The 25,294-nt window shown below is 39.5% G+C and overlaps 1 protein-coding gene across 1 annotated transcript; it reads left to right on the forward strand.

Moving 5' to 3' along the window:
• Positions 1 to 7,797: 7,797 nt before the first annotated feature.
• Positions 7,798 to 22,992, forward strand: LOC111564622 (glucagon-like peptide 2 receptor). Its single transcript, XM_023264312.3, has 13 exons — positions 7,798 to 8,299; positions 10,323 to 10,419; positions 10,498 to 10,602; positions 12,382 to 12,503; positions 12,726 to 12,832; positions 14,004 to 14,160; positions 14,268 to 14,427; positions 18,490 to 18,550; positions 18,653 to 18,719; positions 19,003 to 19,091; positions 19,446 to 19,584; positions 19,675 to 19,716; positions 20,482 to 22,992. Exons 1-13 carry the CDS (start codon positions 8,210 to 8,212, stop codon positions 20,848 to 20,850), a joined length of 1,605 nt encoding a protein of 534 aa, XP_023120080.1. The 5' UTR covers positions 7,798 to 8,209; the 3' UTR covers positions 20,851 to 22,992.
• Positions 22,993 to 25,294: the final 2,302 nt, after the last annotated feature.

Below are 25,294 nucleotides of genomic sequence, written 5' to 3' on the forward strand. Positions count from 1 at the left end.
GGATAAAAAGCATCTTTCATTTTGCATCCTGCCAGCCTGAGGATATATAGAGCTGCTGAAAGGGAATTAGAGAGTTGAGCCTTGTGTCAGTGCCCTGTTAACGGCCTCAATGACCAATCTTATGTCCCACCACAGGATCCTGGCTACAATTGAAAAGCGCCTTCAGCTACTTAGAAAAAAAAGAAACGCTTCATAAGCTGGAGAGTAAAGCAGCATTGCTAGAAAAACAACTACCATCTGATACTGAGACCTGACAGCAGTTTACATCAGAGTAGGAAAAGTACCAAGAGATCTGAGGTGTATATTTAGATCTTCCTTGTTCCTCCTACAGTATATCTCAACATGCTTTATATTTACTGTGTTGCTAATGAGTCAGGCAAGGAAATGTGGTGTCATGACTACCCATGTCAAGGACTTCTCTGTTAGCTCAGCTATTCATCTTCATCAGCTCATTCCAGTTAAAGTCACCAGCTGTATTTGTGTGCTGCATGCTTCTATATTAAGCCCAAAACACAAGCACGTGAAGGCAAATGTACAGTCATACAAAGAGAATCTTTGCGGTTCTGTACTGTTCTTGCTGTGGCAGTAGCCGATGTGATGCTTCAACAGGCTGTTCGTTGCATTAAAGCAACACTACACTTTCTTCTAGAAGAAATAACGGACTTTAAACTTTCATCCTCTTAAGGATGAAAGTTTAAAGTCCTTAGCCCTTGTTCACTTTGATACATGCAGGGGTTTTGTAGCCACACTCTTACTTAGTCTGCTAAACCCAGCCGCTATATATTGTAATAAATGTTAATGCTTGGTTTTGCCTTTAGTCATGCAGTCATTACATTTAATTTGTGTTTTTCTCCCACAGTATATATAATGTAATTATCAAAATGTATTATTAACATCTGCAACCCAATATTTTCTGGCCTATTGTCACTTGTTCATGTCATTTCCAGGCAGGTGAAAGCTACCGGTCAAATAAAAATTACTGTAGTGGCAAAATAGGAACAATAAATCACTCTCTCACAAGCCTGCACCTTAACTGCTGAAATTTAGCAGGGCTACTGCTGCAGCTGTGAGGACAGATTTGTGTAATCACCAGGACTGAAGGATTTTTTTCTTCACAAACAAATCTTCTCAGTATGTTTCAGATAGATACACTCAGTGTGGTGAATCCTAGATTAGTTAGGTAGTTATCTGTGAGACCTCTAAGGACTTGGCACATCAAGTTAAATTAGCTAAATAGGTGGCTGAAAGCTTGGTCCATTACAGAGCTATGGTAACAGAGTAGCTTCCTTGAATGGTAATTTGCATGTCTTCATGGTGTCCACAAATAACAAAACCAGCACTAATGCACTACACAAACAGGCCTTCATCTGTCAGATATAAGATAAAAGGAGAACCACAGGTATTACTGATATTAACAATAGTTTTGATTTATTCAAATGCCCCATTGGTCATGTCAGAGTGGCAGTGATTTAGTAGGAATCAGAATTTACAAACCATTCACTTTATTATTTACTGTTCAAAACACATTTGTTGTTGACTCATAGTAGCAAATCCTTTCTTGACAAAACCTGAAGACTTGCACGAAAAACACCAGCGACTCAGCTAAAGGTTCATTATAGATCATGTCACACTGATGTGTCCTTGGAATCAGTATCAAATATCAATTTCTTTTTTTGCACAGCCTAGGCCCTGTAGTCGCCTCCACCTCCACATGGTTCTGATACTGTTATTTGGAGACAGAGCGATGTGGCGCCTGGAGCTGTGTGCGGTGTTGACCCAGGCAGCCTGCTGGACAGGATGTTCCTCAGCATCCCTGGGCACCGAGGGACTCTGTCTGTCTCTGTGGCCCTCAGCCTGTTTGTTTTTCCGGCTGAGAGCTACCATTCACCCTCTCCACCCCGCTGTGCCTCAGCTATCACTCTGCCTCAGCAAGAATGTAAACACATGTTCTGTATATACATATATACATGTGCAAACAAATTTAAACTGTATGGTATGCACAACATGAGTGCAGATGCCAAATAATTACATGTTTTAAAAACAATTGTGACTATCGCCCTGCACCTGCATGAACATGTGGACACAAATGCTGCAGGACGCCATATTGCAGAAAGGACGTTCTCCTCCCCTATGAGCCTGTTACTGAGCACCCAAACCTGGTTACTCTGTCCCGTATACACACATGTGTGATCTGTCTTCTTTTTGCCCTTGGCTATAAAATAATAGGGCCTTCTAATGTCTTAACAGCATCTTCACACCAGGCCTGCCTCCTTCCCAAGAAATGTTTGCACTCTTCACTTGAAAAATGACCAAAGATCCCAAACACAGCAGAGCAGGCCTCCAAGCATCACAGACCCAAACAGTTTATGCACCAGCAACACAACCTGTTTAACCTTCCGCATAGCACCTGTCCTATCTGCTAAACACTTTCCAACCCATTTCCAGGAGCTCGTAAACATTTCCAGGACTGTGTTTGCTTAATATGTGTAAGAATGCCACCGCCCTACCTTAACTAATTGTCGGCCTGTCCTGAAGTGATGGGGCAGTGAGGAGATGCACATTAATGTGCCTGACCTCTTTCAACTTTAGCTTGAAATTTATTCTCTGAATTTATGGCTATTTGTGTGTGACGTGGTGAAATTTATGTAACCGGCTCACAACAGAAGGTCAGTGTGATTATTGTGAAAACAGAATGTTACATAATTATATTTCCACTTTATGAACCTTTCCACCCGTTTTTTCAAAGATCAGAATAACCATTAACGGGAAAAATCTGAGAAATATGCAGGTAGAAGAAGCACTGGTACCAATTACTTCACCAACAGTAAACCCTGAGAGACAAGAATACAATATAGCCAGAAGATAAGTGGTATTTCTCAGGAGCTGGGAAAATAGTTGGATAACTATCTTTATTTATGAGCTCATTTTTTCATGTACATATGAGCTCATACACATACTTGTGACCCTGCTGTCAAGCCTGTCTACTTAGGAAACTGTAGTTAATCAAGACAGAAGAATTAATGATGACAGTGATCACTGGAATACAAACTGATAATATATACACTAGTAAGTGGAATTTCTTTTACCATATTCAGCACCAGTCATATCTAAAAACTATTTTAAAGCTCCAACAGTTAAAATTACATTTACTGTGTTCAGATTTTCCAGTTTTACTATTTATCGTTTGCCACATAAGGTCAGACAGCTGTTGGTCACTATTTCAGACTCTATGTAATACAATTATGCACTGGATATTCATAATCATCTCTGTCACATAAACAAATGCCTGAACATCTGCACCACATTTAAGGCCATGGACATCACAGTGGTGTAATTTTAGTATGTAAGTATGTGTTGTAACAGAAATATCTCTCAACAACATTGAAATAAAACACAAATTAGTCCACATGTAACTTCATTTACATCACACATTGACTGTACTGTATCCACCTACACAAACATGATGGTGCCAATGTTATTAGAGATTGATCTTCAATATATTAATTGTGAATTAACATAACCCCTGCAAAACTGCCGAATACAGTAAAATACCTGTTTTTTGTGTTGTTTTTTTAAAGCAGCAACATCCCCACTATTGTTATAGGTGCAGTTCAGTTCCAATAGATGCTTTTAGAATAATTGCTGCTGCTCAGACAGATGAGAAGATGAACCACTGCATGGTTGACATCTGAGAAGTGTTGTGCTCACTGAGCATTGTCAATGGAAAAGAAAATCCCATTAGCTAGCAGCTAAAGTTATTTCTTCATCAGCTGAGGAGGAAGATGGAGACCACAAAACATAATGGTCTAAGGCAGCTTTCTTTGTCGACATTATATAAACTTTTTTTCAGTTTGTGTTTTGTTTGTATTTGATTATAGTAACCACAACAGAGCAGCAACTTTGTGAGGTCACACTGTGTCATGGCCCTTTCAGATAGGACATGGTGTTTTCCAAACTTTCAGCAGGATGACATCACTTTTTTTTTTTTTTTTTTTAAATGAGAAGCTCCCAGTTTGTTGCAAGAACCTCAACATTAGGAATGCCCTGTTTCTATTGGCCAGGCAAGCATACGTTGTAGCACGCTGCAAGTTTGCTGACTGGCATGCTGCACTGTGTGTGGCACTCTGCTTAGCACAGCAGCAATTGAAATGAATAGGTTTGAGAGCATGGTGGTGGCATTGTCATGTCCTGTGTTAATTGACCGTCAGTATGGTGTTTTAACCTTAATTACTAGATTAACCTTAATTACTTCTGCCTTGGTTTTTTTTGAAAATTTTATTCGAACATTTCGACAAAAAAGAAAACAACCAACAAAAGACAATAAATAACTTGTTCAAAAAGGAGTGTGAAGAAGTCAAAACTTATCTAATCAATCTCCTAGATGAAATATTAACTGAAAAATCAATTGATTCTATGAAGGACATAAAAGGAAAGCTGACTTCATTCCAGAGCTTTCGTTTTCTTCTGTTGCCTGGCTTGTGTGTTTACCCCTTGTGACAGTCATATGTATACATCTTAAATCCAGATACCATGGGAAACCACTTGAAAATTAAATACTGTTTGCTATGAAACAAATGAAGTGTGCTTGTATTTCTTGCTGTGGTTTCTCTAGTTGCCAAAATCTGAACCTTATGAAACTCAAATGCACAACTGTGCACATTTATACTGTTTAAGGTAAATCTAAGCCTTACTGTGTAAGAGTGGATTTATGTGGCTGAGAGGTATCAGAACGTACAGTTAAAGCTAAATATAACTCAGACATGTGCTGCAATAAATATTAACAGTATATTTTGAATGTGGTGACACAGGTTATGCAGGTTATCACCATGTTAATGTATGAAAACATGCAGACATTTTCCACAGAGCATGTGACTGGTACCATGTCCAGAAACTTCAGCTTGGCTGGAAGTCAACTCTGTAGCAGCGGGTTAAGTAATTTACCTACATTCTTCTGTAATGACATAACACTTTGTCCAAGGCATTTTGCAAAGCAGATTACTATTGTCCCTGAGGTCCCTGTGTGACCCAACATACTCAAGCCATCATTGTTACAAAGACTGAGCTGTCTTTTTAAAACAAGTCATCTATGAATATCCTGTAAAAAAAAAAAAAAAAAAACTGGGCAAAGCCTGTAATTATTAAAAAACCTTGTTAAAAATTTGCTGATAGTATTGTATGGACCCTAGAACATGAAACTGACAGCTCAAACATGCTATCTGGGTCAACATGTTCAACACCAATTCTTGGATTTGTCTTTAGAGCCCCAGTGTGCTATGATGTGTTTAAACAATCAGTATGCTATACAGGATCTGCCAGCAGCTGGCAAATGTTGTGTGTATGTGATAACTTGCTGACATGCCAACTAATGATAAACACTGTTTGTGCCACTAACTATGAAGACCAAAAGTAAAACCATAGACTGTGAAGTGGTCCCTCATCATATCGCGGTTCACTGGTCGCAGTCTCACTGTATCACGGATTTTTCACTGTATTGTGGTATTATGTGTTATATACATATTTCATCAAACACACTATACTTCACACTCATGGCCCTGACAACATAACACTTAACCAAACTAACTAGGCTGACTAAACCACAAAAACACAATAGAACACAAACACCAATAACACTGACTTAAACCACAGTAATGACATTTAAACCCCCAACACCCCGAACTCCCACGGTGCATTGCAGCTTTGCGACGGCTACATTATTTTAATTATTTTTGCGGTGAAATAAGCATTTTCTAGCCTAAAAAAATAAAAACTATATAAAATATATATAAAAAAATAGTAATTAAAACATATTAAAATAATATTTTATGGAAAGAAAATGCGTAACGTACAGTGCTGTGCATTGATTGGCTCAGTGACAATAGCATCAGTCTCCTGTCTCCCGTATGTAGCAGCATTCAGCATCTCGCCTTGTCCATTTCACATAGAGGTCTGATCGCTATGCAGTGTTGCTCTGCAGTGTTGTGCAATCATAAGAATTTGTGGAGTTTAAGACGGGGTAGATAATAGAGTGAATGCCCTGTTACTTAAAGCTGCCATTATCTATATTTTTTACATTGAATTTTATATTAATTATCACCAAACTATGCAGCTCCATGGAGCTTTTAAAGGGTCTTTACATTTTTTTGGCCGGCTAATTTTCCTAATCCTTTGTTCATCTGGTAAGCTATCTTTGTCCACTGGATTCAGCATAAACAAAAATGAAATAAAATAAACAAGAAACCCACTCAGAGAGCGCAGTACTCCACCAAGGCTGTTCATTCACCCATATGGCATTATCAGAAATGCAGCATTTTTTTTTTTTTTTTTAGAAATGCAGCATTAGTTTCTTTATTGATCGGAATTCAGTGCAACATAGAATGTGGCTATTGAATATAGATGTACCCACAAACAAAATTACCTTATTTTATTATTATTTAGCACAGGCTGTGTTAAGCATGTGCACGTTGTGTACAGATACCTAATTGCATGACCTAAATATGTAGCGGGCGGCTAGAATTGATGAAACACTCCCACAGTTTAATCAATTGTTCCTTGTGTCATTTCCGCCAGATACACTAAGTCCCAATAAATCTGCAGTGGTCAAATTTGTAGTAGGATAGCAATCATGTGATCGTCAGCAGGCAGCTGACGCAGTGTTCATTTGTTGTCATAGTTACAGTGCTGCTCTCTGACAATAATACAAAAATCTTTAACAAATCCATGGATCCAGACTATAAGCCACATCACTGCCAAAATCTAATGATGTGGTCCTTGATTCATTTCTGACTTTCCATGAAAATTTCATCCAAATCTGTTATTTGAGCAATGTTGCTAACAGACAGAATAACAGACAGACAGACAACGACAAACATACCCCGATTGCCACATAACTCCGGCCCGTTTCTTGGCAGAGTAAAAATTTGTTTTTTGTGCAATATCAACCTGGGCATGTGTAATCGGTACTGTGATGTGTGGTAATCTCAGTTTCTGACTAACTAGCCTTTTCAGCAAGCCAGTATGTTTTAATTAGCTATTTTTAAAACATCCAATGAAATAATACATAATAGATATAAATGATTTAAACACTGAAAAATTAAAACATAAACAAACAATTTATAAATGAATGAATAAACAAATGAATCAATCAGTCAATCAATCAATCAATCAATTAATCAATCAATAAATGTGTTGACTAGGAGCTACCAGTCAAAAAAAGAAATAAAGAAATACAGGTTTGATAGTAAATGAAAGAACTTTTGATATTATTTATTTGTCAATGTTATATGAACTTTTTGCCAAATTATGTTTTTTGTCTTGTAGTACTAGATTGATTGAAATAACTATAACAAAAAAGGGACACTTCCATCCTGTGCTAACTTTCCTAAATAAAATATGTTTTTACAGGTTTCATGCCAGGTACAAGGGTTCTAGAGGCAACTCTGCCTCTTTGCTTGTTCTTTTTCTGTGTCCTGTGTTTGGGTTCAGTGCTGTTAGTTTACACTAGATCCCCCATTAGTGTCAGAAATGCTGGGTGATGACCAGTTACTGTGTGAGATAGTTAAACACAAGAGTGGGGCTGTACAGGTGCTATTTGTTGGTGTGTGTTTCTATTATGATTTTTAATGTGATAACAGTGACTGTTTGTACATTACAGTGTGCTCATTTGCTCCCATGTGATCAGTTTTCCTGAACAACAAAGTTAGTCCGGTTATGCAGCCGGCTCCTCCGGGGCCTTATCTTGATTGGTCAGGGGAGGACAGGGTGGGAGCGGCGTTCTGTCGATGAGGATCCACAGGCGTTTTCAGTTGCACTGAGTCTGTAGGGAGTACAGACAGATCCACCTCCTTCACAGCCTGAGGACTCTCCACACGAAATCTGCCATAAAGAGGTCAAATAATAATCCACTGAAGGATCCTTACAGTGTTTGGAAAATTTTAAAAGCTTGTTTGATCAAGGCATTTTTAAGGAATTATAGGGAAGCATTACAATTTTTGTAAATAATCCTTCAGTCCTCCCAAGAAATTCTTTAAGGAGCTACCTGAGAGGAGGTCAAGTTCAAATCAACCACACCTGACGTGGAAAGGAAAAGCAGCACGGCTGAATGGAAGAATAGAAATAAAGTGAGGATGAGCGAGAGGCCTTGTGCATCCGAGAGAGAAGTATGAAGAGGCAGACCGTCCGACAGATCAGGAACCAGCTTATTTCAATGTGAATGCACAGCACCATGCCAACCCTGCTGCCACCCTGGCACAAGAGGACCAAACTCCTGCTTTCACTTGTCTTTATCATCCTCAACCAACAGGTAAATCATGCACACACACATTAGGCTTTAACTTACATTCAGACTTATTTAGTATCAGGCATCAAGGCTGCTGCTCTTACACTGAGTTACCAAAGCCTTTCCCATTTAATTTTTAATTAAACAAAACCTAACTTCACAAAAGAATCCTCCGTAGGCTTTTCTGTATGAGGCAACATCATATGCCATATTTCTCATGAAACACTATGCTTCGAACTGCAGATAAATAAATAATACAGCACAGTGCAGATTCGTTTTTTTATGTGAAATTAGTCTTTTTTCACACTGAGTTTGGGCCACAGGAAGCCCCACCACTCATATGCATTATCTGCAGTATCTAGTTCTCTGAAAGTACAAGTTTACTGACATGCTCAAATAACAACTTGCTATCTGCTCTGGAAATCCTAAATGAGAGGAGTGCTTTTCCACGGGTGATCGAAGAAAAAAGCACAGAAAGCAAAAGACAGAAAAGATCAGAGTGCCTAATAGTTTTAGATAAGTTCACATTCATCTCCAACATGGTAAATATGGCTGTGTATGAATCAGATTCAGCCCCACGGGACACAACAAACCAGATAGGGAGACAGCAGCTCTTGGCTTTCCTTCTCCGGTGATATCGCTCTGGATGGGCTCTTGACAACACGATCCTCAGTGAATTGAAACGCTCTCTATCAGCTGGCTCACATGAGGAATTCTCTGTGGCACAGGTAGCAGATGTGGCAGCAGGCAGAGGTTGCAGACTTCAGCTGCAGCTCTCACTGGGCGGTGAAGACTGAGAGTGTTCAGCCAAGACACGAGAGCCTCTGTCCTCAACCCTGACACTGAACTATAGAGGACAGGGTAGTAACAGGGGTCAGCAACTCCCCTCTGAAATAAAGAAAACACTAATACTTAACACTAATGACATGGCTGAGCCCAGGACACACCCACCCATGCTGTTATATCATTCAGACAAGAATAAATACAGAGGTGTGGTTGCATTGCTGATGCTGATGCTGATGCTGATGCAGTGAGCCAGGTTGATAAATTGCCCGTATCAACTGCAGATTACACTCAGGTGAAAAGGTTCCCCCAGTAACAGAAGATGCCCCTGATTACATACTCCCACCAAGTGGGTAAATATGAACACTGCAGTATCCACTACACACTGCAGCTACTAGGCAATGGTTTGGTGAGCAAAGCAACTTATTGCATGTCATCATTGAATTAATTTTCAAGATTGCCATCTGATCATCATCTTGTTATCAAAATAATATAAAAAATGAAAACATATATCATGTTTCATCAGCATCCATAGAATGCAATATATACTAGAGTCTGTGAGTCACTTCTGCCATAACTTATATACAGAACCAGGCAGCAAGTCTCAATTCTAAACGACATTTTTGAAGTTCAATTAATTTCATTCAGTGAATTTTACCTGGGGGCTGCACAGTGGCTTAGTCTTTAGCACTTTTGCCTTGCAGCTAAGAAGGTCCCCGGTTCGTGTCCTGGCCTTCCCGGGATCTTTCTGCATGGAGTTTGCATGTTCTCCCTGTGCATTTCTCCAGGTACTCTGGCTTCTTCCCACAGACCAAAAACATGCTGAGATTAACTGGTAATTCTAAATTGTTTGTAGGTGTGAATGTGAGTGGCAGATGGATCCCCCTATATAAAAGAGCTGGGTTCTGCTCAAGGTTTCTTCCCGTTAAAAGGGAGTTATTTCTTGTCACTGTCGCCTTAGGGCTTGGTCTGGGGGTTCAGGCGTATGGGTTCTGTAAAGTGACTTGAGACAATCTGAACTGTAATTGGCACTATATAAATAAAACTGAATTGAATTGAATTGATTGTTTGTCTCTATGTGTGGCCTTGTGATAGACTGGTGACCTGTCCAGTTTGTCCCTTGCCTTCATCAAGTCAGCTGGGATAGACTCCACCCTCCCTGCGACCCTAATGAGGATTAAGCGGTGTATAGATAATTGATGGATGGAATTATAGTTATTCAGACAATACGTTGTCTCTCACTTCTCTTGGAATCCTTTGGAAGGTGACAGGCTCATTGCTGGAAAGTCTGATAGCCAAACGGACTGAGTACTGGGAGAACTGCAACAGAACTCTGACAACAGATGCACTCGCAAAAACTGGTGAGCTTCCTGGCAGATGTTAATTGTCTTGATTTTTATTACCAGTATAAAATGCTCAGACACTATCTTTTATTGCAGGAAACTTCTGCAAAGGAACATTTGACACGTTCGCCTGTTGGCCCCATTCGTCTCCTGGGAACGTGTCGGTCCCCTGTCCTCCTTACTTACCTTGGGTCAGCGAGGGTAATGCTGCGTTTTATCACTTTATAACTAATGGATGAGGTCACCCATTAACAATAGCCTTATTACATGAACAACCCTTTGTGCTTCTCAGACTTTCTTTTTCATTTTATTCATTTAAACCGAATCAGTCAGTGTATCACAAGACAGACTGTCAGCTGGTCATGAGTGATTAACTGTGTAGTTAAATGTCTTAATACTAATTCACACTTAAAAAGTGAAGCAATCATCTGCTGTTGGGAAAGAATTTTGTTGTTGGGAAAGAACTACTTTTGTCAAAATAGCTTTCCTCTGGTACTGTGGTCCTCTGAATTAAAATATCATTAGATTAGTTGTCCTTTGATCTTGATTTACCAAATAGTGGATGGATTTCCATACAATTTTCTACAGACATTCATGGTCTCCTTAGGATGAATCCTGTTGACTTTGGTGATCCCATCAGATGTTTTGAGTGAAGTTATTAAATGATCAAACTTGGTAAACATTCATGTCCACCCTATGCTTAATTGCACTCACTTGGGTGATCACAGCTTTCATCTAGCACCATCATCATAATTAAACTGTATAAGTTTTTTGGCCAACTGCCTACTATCAATATTCCCACCAGCTTCAGCTGTATGTCATGCTTAGTACTAGTGGTCGTTCTTTTTTCATATAAGCTGGGTAACATCAGCATCAAGTCGGCTCAAAGTAAATTTTTTGCCAGATCTTGCTAATATTAACATGCTTGTAGTATGCTAATACTAATAGTAACAGAAGCATATCTATAAAAAATTGTCCCCATGTCTGAAAGAGAAGCCAATCAAGTTCCTTAAATCTGCATTTTTTCCAAAGGTCAGCAGGGGCGGACTCCTCAGGTTACTAAAAGAATTTCAATGGATCAGAGGATTATGAGAAAATTACAGTACTTCTCACTTGATGTGTTACCTCAGTAAACATTACACTAAGGACTAATTTATGGTTTTAGTCAACAGATTCAGTGCTTTTTCAACACAGCGTGAGGTTCATATGGTAAAGTATGGCCTCGTTTAGAGGAAAATAGACTATGAAGCAAGGTACGTTTTAGGGCAGGGCTACATTGTGATTGACAGGTTGGTATTGCGTGAGCGTACCTTGGTAAGATCCACCCCTCACTTGTCATGTCCAGTTTCAAAAAAACAAGATGGCAGTGGCCAAAATGCTTGGAACTTTAAAACAGTACTTTAAAATCAGTGGGTATACTCTATCAACTAATGCAACAAAGCTTCCCTGTTTTTGTAGATCTCTTGAATTTTTATTTCATTCATTGCAGTTTTAACACAGAAGATTTAACTCTGTGATTCAGAGGACATTGCTGCCCTCTTATTATGAGCCCAAAGCAGTAAAACTAATTGTAAAGTAGTAGCCTAAAGTATAAATTTATACTTTTATGGTATAAAAAAGAAAAAAGAAGCGACTCATCTATGTCTGGGACAAAGGGGACCTTATTCTCTTCTCCTTGGCATACAGATTCAGGGTCCTTAGCATGTTTTAATCTTGTCATTGTGAGCGTCTTACCATACTGATTTAAGCATTTAAATCCTTAACTTTGTCAGGACTCAGAGCACTACTGAGCCTACAAATGGCTGATTTTCAAACTATTTGATATGGCTGAATATTAAGTATTCAAAGATCCTGTTGTACTGATGGTTAGGCCTAAATTATCTAACTCCAATGAGACCATCTTTCAGAAAATTATACTCTCCTCTGATGGCTCTGACTCAGGAAACCATGCATATCAATGTTTCTTTCAAATACCTGCAGACAACACCAGGAGGGTACACAGAGAGTGCTTGGAAAATGGGAGATGGCGACGGATGGAGAACTCCTCCGAACCCTGGAGGGATGATTCTGAATGTCAGGAGGACCATTACTTTAAAGATAAGGTGAGCAGAATAAAGTTTCAGGTCCCCTTTCATGTTGGAGCTGACAATCAGGCCTTTACTTGGTGATTTGTAGTTCAAACCCTTCCTTTATCTGAGGATAAAAGACTTATGAAAACCATCAGAGATTGTTTTCTTGACAGTCCTGTTTTAGAAATACTGTGCGCGTGTGTGTGTGTGTGTGTGCGCGCGCGCGCGCGTGTGTGTGTGTGTGTGTGTGTCCAGGAGGACGAAATGTTTCGCCAGACAGCCCTGAGGCTCATCTCTGTCATTGGCTACTCCCTGTCCCTGTTCTCCCTCACACTGGCTACTCTGCTGATGGGCATGCTGAGGTCAGTTACCAGGAGGAAAGAGCTTCCTGATGCTCATGTGGACAAAGCTTACATTTCCATTTACATGTCTGGTTTAGGACAACTTAGTTTCATTCCTCTGGTCATCATTTGAATCGGTTATGACAACACTGTACACTTCAAAGGTAATTGCTGAGATCTGAGACATGGTAGCAAAATAGCACTGCTAATGCCACATTATCTGTAGTATCTAATTGATAACTACAGATAGTGTGCCTGCTGAGCCCTCTAGATAAGATAAGATAAGATAAACTTTTTTGATTCCACAGTGGGGAAAGTTCACCGTTACAGCAGCTCCAAAAGAAAAAGTATAAAGGCAGTGCAAGAACAAATAAGAAAAAAAACACAGTGCAAAAATTGCAGAGAACAGTTTTTTTTTAAAATACTATGTAGAAGACTGTGTTCAAGAGGATGAGGTATCAGTTATTGCACATAAGTAGGTGGTGGTGGTGGTGGGGGCGGCAGCCGTAAAAAGTACACAGTGAAGGGAAGTATGTTACCATGTATGGTTGATTTACGGTGTGTGCTTATGGAAATGAGACAACAGAAAGACTCTGATCCATACTCTGCTACATGTACTGATGGTACCATTTGTCTTTTCCAGCATCATGTTGTATAAGAAACTTTTCATAACTGCATATTTTGTACATCATATACACTGATACTGATATATCTGTAATGTACTAATATCAGGCAACTGATGTATCAGTCGTGCTTTTATGCATATTAGTGTATCAAAGCCAAATAACTCTACTGAATGGATTTACCTTCCTCATAGAATATTTAAAGGGGAAAAATGTTGGTGTAGCTTGCATCCATTTTCACTTTTCATGATGCAGATAAAAACAATCATTTAAATTAACAATGAATAAGGCATGGGACACATTTACTAGCTTTAACTGCACTGATATTGTGCAGGGTTAGGAGATGGAGATGGCCCACTATAAAGAAATATTTACAAGACCGTGCAGATGATCAATCATTATTAATGACATTAGAAACCACCAGCAAGCATTTCCTTGTAGCTGCATGTGTCTTGATCATTTTTCATTTCCTCCAATGTTATGACATGAACCCTCAGTAATGCTTTTACAGTGGTGCTGGAAGAACAGATCAATGCCTTCTTCAGATTGCTTCTGTATCTGTTTACCAGGAAGCTTCACTGTACCAGGAACTACATCCACATGAATCTATTTGTGTCATTCATCCTGAGAGCTGTGGCCGTCATTTCTAAGGAAATCATTTTGTACATCATGTATTCCAACTTACCCAAGGACGATACTGGGTGGAACTCCTATTCGAGCTCTGTGGTACATAAACCACTCCCTCATTAGTCATGTATTGCAGATTAGTAACGATTTCTCCTATATGGAGGGGAATTTCTAAGTTAATCTGTCTGAAACTCATTATTCAACAGATAGCACTGATGTGCAAATTCTCAAAAGTGTGCATGGAATACTTTGTGGCCTGTAACTACTTCTGGCTCTTGGTGGAGGCCATCTTCCTTCACACGCTGCTCTTCACTGCTGTGCTGACCAAGAGGCGCCTGTTAAAGAAATACATGCTGCTAGGATGGGGTGAGTCAAGGAGGAACTGTTTGTGTGTATGGAAAGAAGTTACCTGGTTCCAGAACTGTGAGCCCATGTCCCAGATTATTTCAAATAAGTCTAAGACAAAGCTGGATATACATGTTAGGGGTCCCTGAGTACAAATTTCCAATTGGACCATAGCAATTGATGAAATGCAAATTAATTTAGGAATATGCACCATTTAAGCACAAGGGCCTTTTTAAAGAGCACCAAGCTATTAAATAGGCACATTTGTTAGATACATATGAAAAAACAGGTAACTCCTACCAAAAGTGACCGCAGCATTTGTGTCAACCAAAAGTATTTCAGCAGGATGGATACTATACTTACCATTAACTTTTTGGAGAAATCCAACTCTGTCTGCCAAAAATCACATTCCTATACAACTAAACTGCATTCTCATTTATGTTTTGAGAGAAACATGCTTTCTGCCAGATTACATTTGTTGTAACGTATCACAAATATGCTTCAAATCAACATATCAATATTTCTTTTATTGCTCGACTGTCACTTCTTTTAAGCAAACCTGTCACATATTCGGTGTGGTGAAACTCATCATGGGGCTGCACAGTGGTCGGTGGTTAGCACTGTCACCTCACAGCTGGAAGATCCTCGGTTAATGTCCCAGCCTGGGCCTGGGATCTTTCTGCATGGAGTTTGCATGTCCTTTCGGTTTTCTCTGATTACTTCGGCTTCCTTCCACAGTCCAAAGACATGCTGAGGTTAACTGGTGATTCGAAATTGTCCGTTGGTATGAATGTGAGTGTGATTGTTTGTCTGTATATGTAGCCCTGTGACAGATGGGTGAAATGTTCAGGGTGTCCCCTGCCTTCACTCTAAGTCAGCTGGGATAGACTCCAGCCCCCCCTGTGACCTTAATGAGGATTAAGTAGTGTATAGATACTGGATGGATGGATGGATAGATGAAACGTGTCACCCTAAAAACCCAGAAAACATAGACGAAGCTTCAAAGAAGTTATGAATTGGCCATATTTAACCCAAACCATCATATTTCCTGATGGAATTTTCATGCGTAAACCTAACAAAGCTTCAAACATGAAGTTGTCATTGTGAAAGCATCAACCAAATCGTGATATTTACTGAAAGGTTTATCTGTATAGGAACATAATTTTTTGGGGAGACAGGGTTGGGACATAAACAAAGAAACTGGCTCAATGAAAACAATGTGGCACTGAAGGAAATTGACTAAATAAGGAACATGTAGACAAATATTCAGCTTTTCAGTCAGCATGTAAATATAACAGGATGATTATTCTTTAATATTTCTTATGGAAACAAATCCCAAAAAGGATCAGAATGAAAAATGTGATGATCCTATTATCAAGTACTCTTAATGTATCCAAAACTTGTTGTACCTTATTCTTTTTAGTCCAGCAGATATGTTAAAAAAAAATGTGCCTTTGGTGATACAAGCATGAAATTTGGCACACTGCTAGGGCAGTATCTTACAAAGATTTTTGGATATAGGGACATTCCAGATTCTTTCCAGGGCCAAAATGGCAGCCATTTTACAAAATAGCCGATTTTGTGTTGTACGCGACTTAGGATTCATGTGAATACAACCATATTTACTTATTGAAGAAGCATACCAGTGGTTTTATTCAACTAAATATTTATTGTAGCAAATAAGAGACAGCAAATAACCTAACATCAACTTACATAGTCAAAATTATACAGTGGAACCTCTAGATCCATGTAACAAAATTTAATATATGCATAGATGCATGTGTACATGTTAACATACATGTAATTAGCATCTGTGATCTCTCTTGTCCCAACACATGGTTCTACTCTCTCGTACACTCCCCACCACAGTGACATAGAGCTGTGCACTGGAGTGCAGCCTTGGCACACTTGCATTGTCCTCTGCATCCCTTTTTGCAGCCACACCTTAGAAGTTGCCGACATGCCTCAGTTGCCTCTGGGAGGGTTGTCCAGTATATGTCCCAGCCATTATCGGTGTGAACCCACCCCCAGTCACTGGGCGATGGGAGCTCTGGTGTGGACACCATCATCTGGCCCCAACAGTAGCCGGCTTGGTAAGCAGCTCTCTTGATGTGCTGTTTCAGGGCTTCTCGAGTTGGTGGGAGAGCATCTATTGATCTGCCAGTCTGGGTGAACAGGTGCTTGCGACACTCATTGACATGTTCCTGACTACTGGTGTGATCATAGAGCAAAACAACAAAATGCTCCAGTGCATCCATGTGGTCATCTATGGCTGAAGGAGTTGGCGAGGCAGCCAAGGCACAGAATGCTGCAGTGACATCAGTGGCCTCATCACAGGCTTTCCAGGTTTCCCATGCTTTTTTCTTCCCCCTGCCTCCGAAGCTTGAAACGGTGTCACATCCAGTGAGGGCATGGAAGAATGGCAACCCTCGACACCCAGTGCCACAGCCATCTCGTGAGCGGCCAAGAACCTGAAGTTCTTTCCTGTGCCAAAGGCAACCCAGAGCTCATCAATGTCCAGACGTCCAGCTGCTGTCACTGCAAGAACCACGACATCAGTGTCTACTGTGCAGATGACACTTTGCTGTATCCCTGACTCACAGTGTCTTCAACATGGAGTAGCATTCTTGTATCAGTCTCTTCGTGGCTACAAGGGGCAAGGCCAGCAACATCTCGGGCCTGTGTACAAACCACATCTTTGTGGTGGGTGCTGATGACTTGTTTGTCTGTGTCTGTTGTTGCTATCCTGGTGGCTAGGAAGTCAAACAGCTCCATCTTGTTCTCATCTGTGTGAAGAAAGGTCTGCCAGTTTCCAGGAATGGAACTAGATGGCTCGACTCGTCTCCTGATGCCTTTGCCTCGCTTCTTCCTAGTGCCTGCCTTCAAACTGTCTGTGAGGTATTCATCCCAGACAATATCCACCCTGCTGCTACTTGGCCCTCCCTGCCCCCCGGCAGGGAGGGCAACTATTAGACTATTAGACCCCCGTCTAATAGTTTGAAATTCTTGGCCATTGTCTCGAAGAACTCTCTGGGAAGAACCACCACCAAGTAGGGGATTAGTGTATGGCTACACTACAGTGGAGTTATCACCTGAAAACAGAGAAGAAGAGTTAAAATATTGAACCCCAGCCCAGAGGAGATGCATAATTATATACACAATAGAGATTTGGGTGACTGGCACTCGATGTCCCCAATAGGCCACCATACATTATTTCTTTGCGCTGTTCAGGACCATATTAAAACCAAATCAATAGGAACACACCATTGTAGTTTCAACATTTCTATTATGCAATTATAAAAATGATACAGTGAGTACATCAATATCGATTTCGCAAATTTGTGCATTTAATCACGACATTGCTAGCTACTGGTATGTAATTATTAATGGAGATATTCATGGGGTCTAAGTTCCTTTCACCAAGTTTGATTTTTTTTTATCCATTTATATTTCCAGGAACAATATTCAGGTGTCATTCAGATGCATGATTATGTTTCAGAGCTCTTATTCCAGCCATGCATTATTGCGATGGTAAACTGTTATCTATGCCCCTCATAGGCCACCATAGATGCACATTTTTAGTCAAATATGAAATAGATAATAAAGCATGTGCATACTAGTTGATAATAATCATATTATACTCAATACATTGTGTTTTGCACCAAGCACATATGACTTTGCTGATCTTGTAGGCAGAGTTTAGTTATTCGTGGCAGCCATTTTGTAAAATGGCCACCATTTTGACCCTAGGGGTAATCTGGAATGTCCCTATATCCAAAATGTTTCCTAAGGGTATGCTATAACTGTGTACCAAATTTCATGCTTGTATCATCAAAGGCACAAAACTACCAGAATATTTCACAGATCTGCTGGACTATTTGTGCTATAGAGCTCAGTTTTGGTCCAAAAATTGAAAGCACATCAGTGAGTCACACTGTTGCTCTGGTGTTTTGCACCTACAGATGATGTAATGTTTGATGTGTGAATGGAGTAGCTGGATTTAATTCCTTTACATCTCAGAATGCTGTCTTAATCTAAAATGGTATTTTGCAGCTCTCAACTCATGTTACTGCTACTTTTCAGGAACTCCCGTCATGTTTGTAACCCCATGGACAGTGGTCAAAATTTTATATGAAAACACAGAGTAAGTGTCTGTATGCATGCTTGACAGTAAATTAAACTAATGAAGATGTTTGTCATTGCTTGACTTCATTAAATTTCATTTAAAACTTAATTTCTTCCTAAGATGCTGGTCAATTGTGAACAGATGGTTCTGGTGGATAATAAGAGGCCCAATTACTGTATCAGTGCTTGTGAGTGAAGTTTCTGATTCAATCCTTGAATGAGTTTTGAAGAACAAGTTACATGAGCTCCATTATGTTCCTCTTGTGATAGGAGACATTAAGTAAATTTTACTCTGATTTCATACAGCGTTTAATGGTTCCTCTCTTGTGCATTCATGTGATTACGAAACTGTATGACTGATAGGAACTCTTTCCACACTGACAGAAGCATTTTCAGATCCACTTTTTCTTGCAAATTTAATCTTTAGTCTTGCAAATGTTCCTTTAAATATCTCTTGAATGTGCTTTGCAGGTAATTTTCTTCATATTCATCAAGATTCTGATGCTGCTGCTGTCCAAGCTGAAAGCAGATCAAGTTAAATTTACCGACTACAGATACAGGTATTTCCTATTGTTTCTACTTCCACCTCCAAATGTCAGGAAATATGTTTGACCTTGAGCTGTATTTCTTAAGTCTTGTCTTAAAACAGAACAGTCGGTTCCTGGTTTAACATTTAAATGTTAATCACTCACCATGAACAGCACAGATTCAAATGTCACCCCCATATGCTCTGTCCATAAATGTCACCGTAGAGGGAAGCTCATGCATACATTTATAAAACTTTCCTTTCTCCCCCACTTTGTCCTTTGCTCTTTGAATCTTATCCCAGTATGAGTATTTTCAGTCTTGCTCATTAAGAATAGCAACCAGACAATAATTAAGCAACGCTGTGTGTTTTTGTTTATGCCCTTCAGCTTGGCCAGAGCAACGCTGGTGCTGATTCCTCTGCTGGGAATCCATGAAGTGGTCTTCACTGTGCTGATAGATGAGTGTGTGGAGGGCAACAGTCGCTATGCCAGGAACTTTGTCAACCTCACCCTCAGCTCTTTCCAGGTAACACCAAATGTGTAATTAAACACCTAATAAAAACTAGTTATTGAAACCACATCACAACCCTAATTTATTATGTCTTGTCATTTTCAGGGCTTTTTGGTAGCAGTGTTGTACTGTTTTGCTAATGGAGAGGTAGGATTTCTTTTTGCATGTTGGTTAACTTTAAATGTAATATAATATATAATATATCATGCATAGTGCATACATTTGAGTATGATTTACTTGGGCACAAGGTAAAGATGACATTTCTGGTTTTGGTGTCAAACTTCCTTCCATCCATCCATCCATCATCTATACACCACTTAATCCTCATTAAGGTTGCAAGAAGGTTGGAGCCTAATCCAGCTGATTTAGGGTGAAGGCAGGGGACACTCATAGTCTCTACACATAGAGACAAACAAGCACACTCACATTCACACCTACGGACAATTTAGAATTATCAATTAACCTCAGCATGTTTTTGGACTGTGGGAGGATGCAAACTCAATGCAGAAAGATCCTGGGAAGGCAGGGACGAGAACCAAGGATCTTCTAGCTGGAAGGTGAAAGTGCTAACCACCAAGCCACTGTTTTGGTGTTAAACTTGAAACTTAAAAACATTTTTATTTTGCAAAAATTATAACAGATTAAATGCAGATAAATGCATGATTATAACCTGTTGCTGCAATAGACTCCAATTTAAAGACAGTTTAAATGCTTTCATTATTTGGTTTGGCATAATAGCCCACAACTTTACTTTTTAATACACTACCTGTCCAACACAAGATGACAGACATTAAAAAAAAAGTGTCTAAACCTGTTTGAGCACAGACTGGCATAGAAATTTAGAGTGTATACCTTCAGTATATCAAATTCTTTAAATGTGAAGAATAATGGGGGACTCCCATCTTTATTTAGGTCCAAGCTGAACTGAAAAAGCGCTGGCAGCTTTTCTTGTTCGCCAACCACTTCAAGGTCCGGACCTGTATTCGGGGAGCACCACTCAAACATCTGTGGAAGTGCACCAGAGGACACCGGCCACAGTGCTCTCGGCAGAGTGACTCCTACGACGAAGGCGGCACTCTGACAACACACCCCCACATGCTACAGGTGGCTGTGCACGGAGGAGGTGGCGCTCTAGGACTAGGAGAGGTGAAAAGTCACGGCCTGAAGTGCTGTGAAGCCACAGGGCTCGACTTTCTCACCAGGAAGAGTCTCTCCAGTAGCGATGGTGAGATGACACTTGGGGAGACCATGGAGGAGATTCTAGAGGAGAGCGAATTCTGATCCCACTGAAGTTTCTACTTTACCACCTAACATGGACACACCGGTATATATACTGAATGCATGATTTCGAGACTTACATCTGGGCTGAAAAAGTCATTCAAAGATAATTCTTCCAAGGTTGAACTACCAACCACGCAAAGTGTACCATGTTTTCAGTGCAATGCCACAAGGCAACTGTCCCCGAGATGTCTAGTGTTCCAAAGGCCTGTAGTTGGGAACTATATTTCCAGCCCCAGGAAATGAAATTGAGGCCCAGTTCAACTTTACAATAGTGTCTCTTTGTCTTTTCATGAGTGCAGAGCCGGTCAGGACAGTATAGGATAGTAAGTAGCTATAAAATCTGCTACAGAAAAGACACGTAGCCATAAACCAGAGGTTTTCCTATCTCGACTGGGAACCACTGAAAAGTTGGATCTCCGACGGGGTCATTAACATCGATAAACTAACTTTAGTGCTTCATTTGGGCGGCAGTTTGTGTGGAGATGTTCGTGATACTGTTCTGCGGGGAAAAGCCAACGCCAATCATTTCCTCTGTGCATGTTTTGATTCAGCAGGTTCACAGAGAGGAGGATCTGTTCCCAGATAGGTCCATTGTGTTGCTAGCACTCTTTCTCTCTCATTCTGACATGCTCCCAGGTTCCGAAGCTTGGCAACAATTAATTTAACATTAATCGGTACTCAGTTGTACCAACATGAATTGTAACCTGTAATTTGCACCCTTAAAGGCACATAGTTTTGAGGAAACCCGACTTGAACAGGACAGCCAGAAAGGTGTTGAAAATGGTGTAAAAAAAAAAAAAAGTGCAGTCACTTTATTAATTTGATCTCTTAGGCTTGCTGACTGGGTTTACCACTGTGTATGCATGTTTAAAGTTCCCACTGTTTTGGATCTTGAATGGAAACTTGGAGACATCAATTGACTGTATTTAAAAGATGGAGGTAGCCTCTGTGTCTGAAAATTAAAGCCAGTGAAATGGAAGTGACGTGGATTCTATGAAGAAGTCCAATTGTGTAGTCTATGAGAAAATGACCCTACTTCTCAGTTGATGTTAATTCAGTAAACATTTTGCTAATGAGTTTGTAAGCTATGCTTCAGTGTAAAGTAGACAATAGAGCAGGGTTTGCTTTAGGGCATGACTACCTTGTGATTAACAAGTTACCTTGTATGTAGTGTCCTCATTTTCTCACTCACATTCACCTCTAGCTCGTCATATTGGGTTTCATATTGGGACCAAGAGGCCGACAGTCAATTGCCAAACCTGAATCTTCAAAACGGTGGTTGACAAACCAATGGGTGGTATCACGGTGGCTGGATACATTTAATATACAGTCCAAGGAGCCAACAGGGTAGATAAACACTGCACAATGGACTAAAGTTTGAGTGTATGAAGATGAGGTCAACAGGAGGCCCTCACTGGTGATGGAGTTTCTAAAACATTGTGTAAGATACATTCTGAACTGGCAATGCTTGGAATACTTTTCTGGGAATATAACGGAATTTCAGAGAATTAAGCAGCTTACTAGAATACAGCTACAACTTTTTGTAGATATGAAAAAGACGAAATAAAATATTTACTGTGGTAAAGACTTAAAATGATGATTGAGGCATTTTCCACTGTTAATGGTTTAAACATTTCCTTCACACACACTCCAGGCCAATCAGATATAAAAGCTTTATTTAAAGGTTATAAACAGTTCAATCGACAGAGTGTTATGCTGTTACAGTTAGCATATAGTGAGCTACACACAGATGTGAGCATATAATGTTCACCTCTGGTGTTTGTACATACACAGTGAATGTCATCATAAACAGATGCAACAGCAACGTATACCATTTTTCATAGGTTAATGTCTTATTTACCATGTGAAATATAACATCTTACCATTTCAGGCCAGTTATACAAAATCCATGACGCAACATCTGGATTGAAATGTGCATATAAATACAATGTATTTGTTTTTTTTAAATGTGAATAATACTGAATGGTATGTGCAGCAAGTTTTACAGGCTTGTCATGTTTTCTATTTTTGTGAAGTTTAAAATGTATCAACGGTGTTGTTGTTTAGGTAAAACTATCACTTCATTTGCACATGTAGTCTCATAACAATGTATGTGCACAAATAAAACAACAATTAAACTGTCATGAATTGTCTTCTTCCTTATGCATATGCAGCCTCACCACATATTTGTATAAACTACACTTTATGATTAAAGTTACACTCATTTATCAGTGGCACCACTTAGGTATTTAATCTAGGCCACCTAAGAGACTTTAATCACGAATATTTCAGGTTCAATAATCATTACTTAATCAAATCGACTCGTATCGATCAGTCTCATAATCAAACGTCATAAACTCTGATTTCACTGACCTCCAGTTCCCCAAATAAAGAAATACATGGTAGAGCCGACGATAATTTTACACAAACATACTAACATACTAACACAACAAACAAACAATAAACAACAACAGACATTGAATAAATGAATGACTAAATGCAGATAAACAAATTAATTAACTGTGATCATCACTGAAAGCAGCTGGTGGATTGGTCATGAATTTAAAGTCACTCTTAGAATAGGAAAACCAATTGTGGATGTGTTCCTCCCAAGGGGTGGTGTTGAGGTTCACTGTCCAGGAGAGGTCAGAGGCCAAATACCTTAGAACTTCAATTTTTGGTGATTTCTTAAACATACATATCCAATTAGTAACTATCTCTGATGACCAAAGATCTAAAATCTCACTGAATATGTAATTAGAATGACACCAAATATGTTTATCTATCTGTACTATCTGTACTAAACAGTACAGTACAGTACTGATAATAATAAAAGGTGTAAACAGGAATGAACTTACAAATTATAGATTTTAGGCTACATGGAAGTGAATTTATAACTTAGCTAAAATACAAGCATATACATTCAATAATAAGACAAATAAGACCTAGGTAGTATATATGCTTAGGATAAAAAGTCTCTCTCTGCCTTCATGTCTATGGTCCATAACAAAGACAAGGTGGGTGTTTGTGTCTCGTGCTTCTCCACAAACACTTCAGATTCGATGTGTTCTTCCTCTTCTTCCATACTGGTCCTGATCAACCTGGTATCAAAGACTGAGTCTAGTTCGTCACTCTGGTGATGCTGTATTTCCTTAATGATCTGATTTAAACTGTTCAGTTCATTCCAGTGTAGAAATTTCTGTGTTAGGTAGAGTGATCAGAACGTCAACACGAAGAATCCTCTGCTGCAAAGGTGCGGTCATTCTTACAGTTGTCACTTTTTCACTCTTATCTGATTCTGGTGGAGGTAGGAGGCATCCTGTTGTCTCCAATAGAGCTGTGAGTGGTCCTTCAGTAGTAAATGATCTGCAGATGTTCCATTTGGATGTGAGTTCTGGTTTAGCTGTTTTCTGAAATGGTTTCTTACCAAATTTACAGCTTTGAGAAAGGGTCCACTACAGTGTCTTGGTGGCCTCCCTCACTAGTCTGTTTTTTGCACAGTCACTCGGTTTTTGAGGACAACCTACTGTAGACTGATTTATATATATGCCATATTCTTACATTCCTGAATGATAACTGTACTCCAAGAGATATTTAGTTAATTGGACGTTTTCTTGTAACCATCCCCTGAGTTATGCTTTTCATCCCTGCTGGGATCTATTGTATTTCTTTCCCCAATTGTTAACATTCCATCTCATTTGATTCTTTTACATTGACAGTGCAAAAAAAGGGCATTTATTTAAATTACTGTTTTTATTTTCACTTTGTATTGTAACTTCCACTTATTAATTTGAACCACCAGGCCTTTAGGGGGCATGGTTGTCTTAGTTATCGCTTCAGTTAATGGTCACGTGATGCTGCCTCAGCCAATGATCGGCTTGACAGGAAGTTAGTCCAGCTTCATTAGCGCGAGAATGCTAATCTCTTTTCATCGTCTGCCGGTTCGTTCCTAACCCTTTGAGTGGCAAAATAAGTAAGTAAAGATGTCGATAATATTGTTAGAATGTGTATTTGTCGTTGCTGTGATGTATTTGCAGTGTTGTGGGCGTCAGTCTGTTAGTTGATTTATAATAATAAAAGCGTTTTTTAGGCTTTAGGGTTATTTTCAGGATAGTTTAGCTTTAGCTTTAATTCAATTTACTTACCGTATTACTTACCTGTATACACCAGTCACCTACGGCAATTTTTTATGTAATACTGATGTGTTTTAAGTCACAAGCAATTTGTATTGTTGTTGATCAGCGCATTTCTGTATGTCTATTTCAGTTTCACACTTCTCTGTATTAAATCCGTTCAACCACAACGCTGGTCTATTCCTTGGAGGATGCGGTACAGGGGAGAGTTTAGCTGGCTGTGAATCCCAGTATAGGACAGGAGTCACACTGGGTGTAACAGTACACACTTAAAAGAGACTTTTTAGCAAATTCTTCAAAAAAGCCAAACA

Source organism: Amphiprion ocellaris, chromosome 18 (genome assembly GCF_022539595.1).
Source record: "Amphiprion ocellaris isolate individual 3 ecotype Okinawa chromosome 18, ASM2253959v1, whole genome shotgun sequence".
Classification (NCBI taxonomy): Eukaryota; Metazoa; Chordata; class Actinopteri; family Pomacentridae; genus Amphiprion; species Amphiprion ocellaris.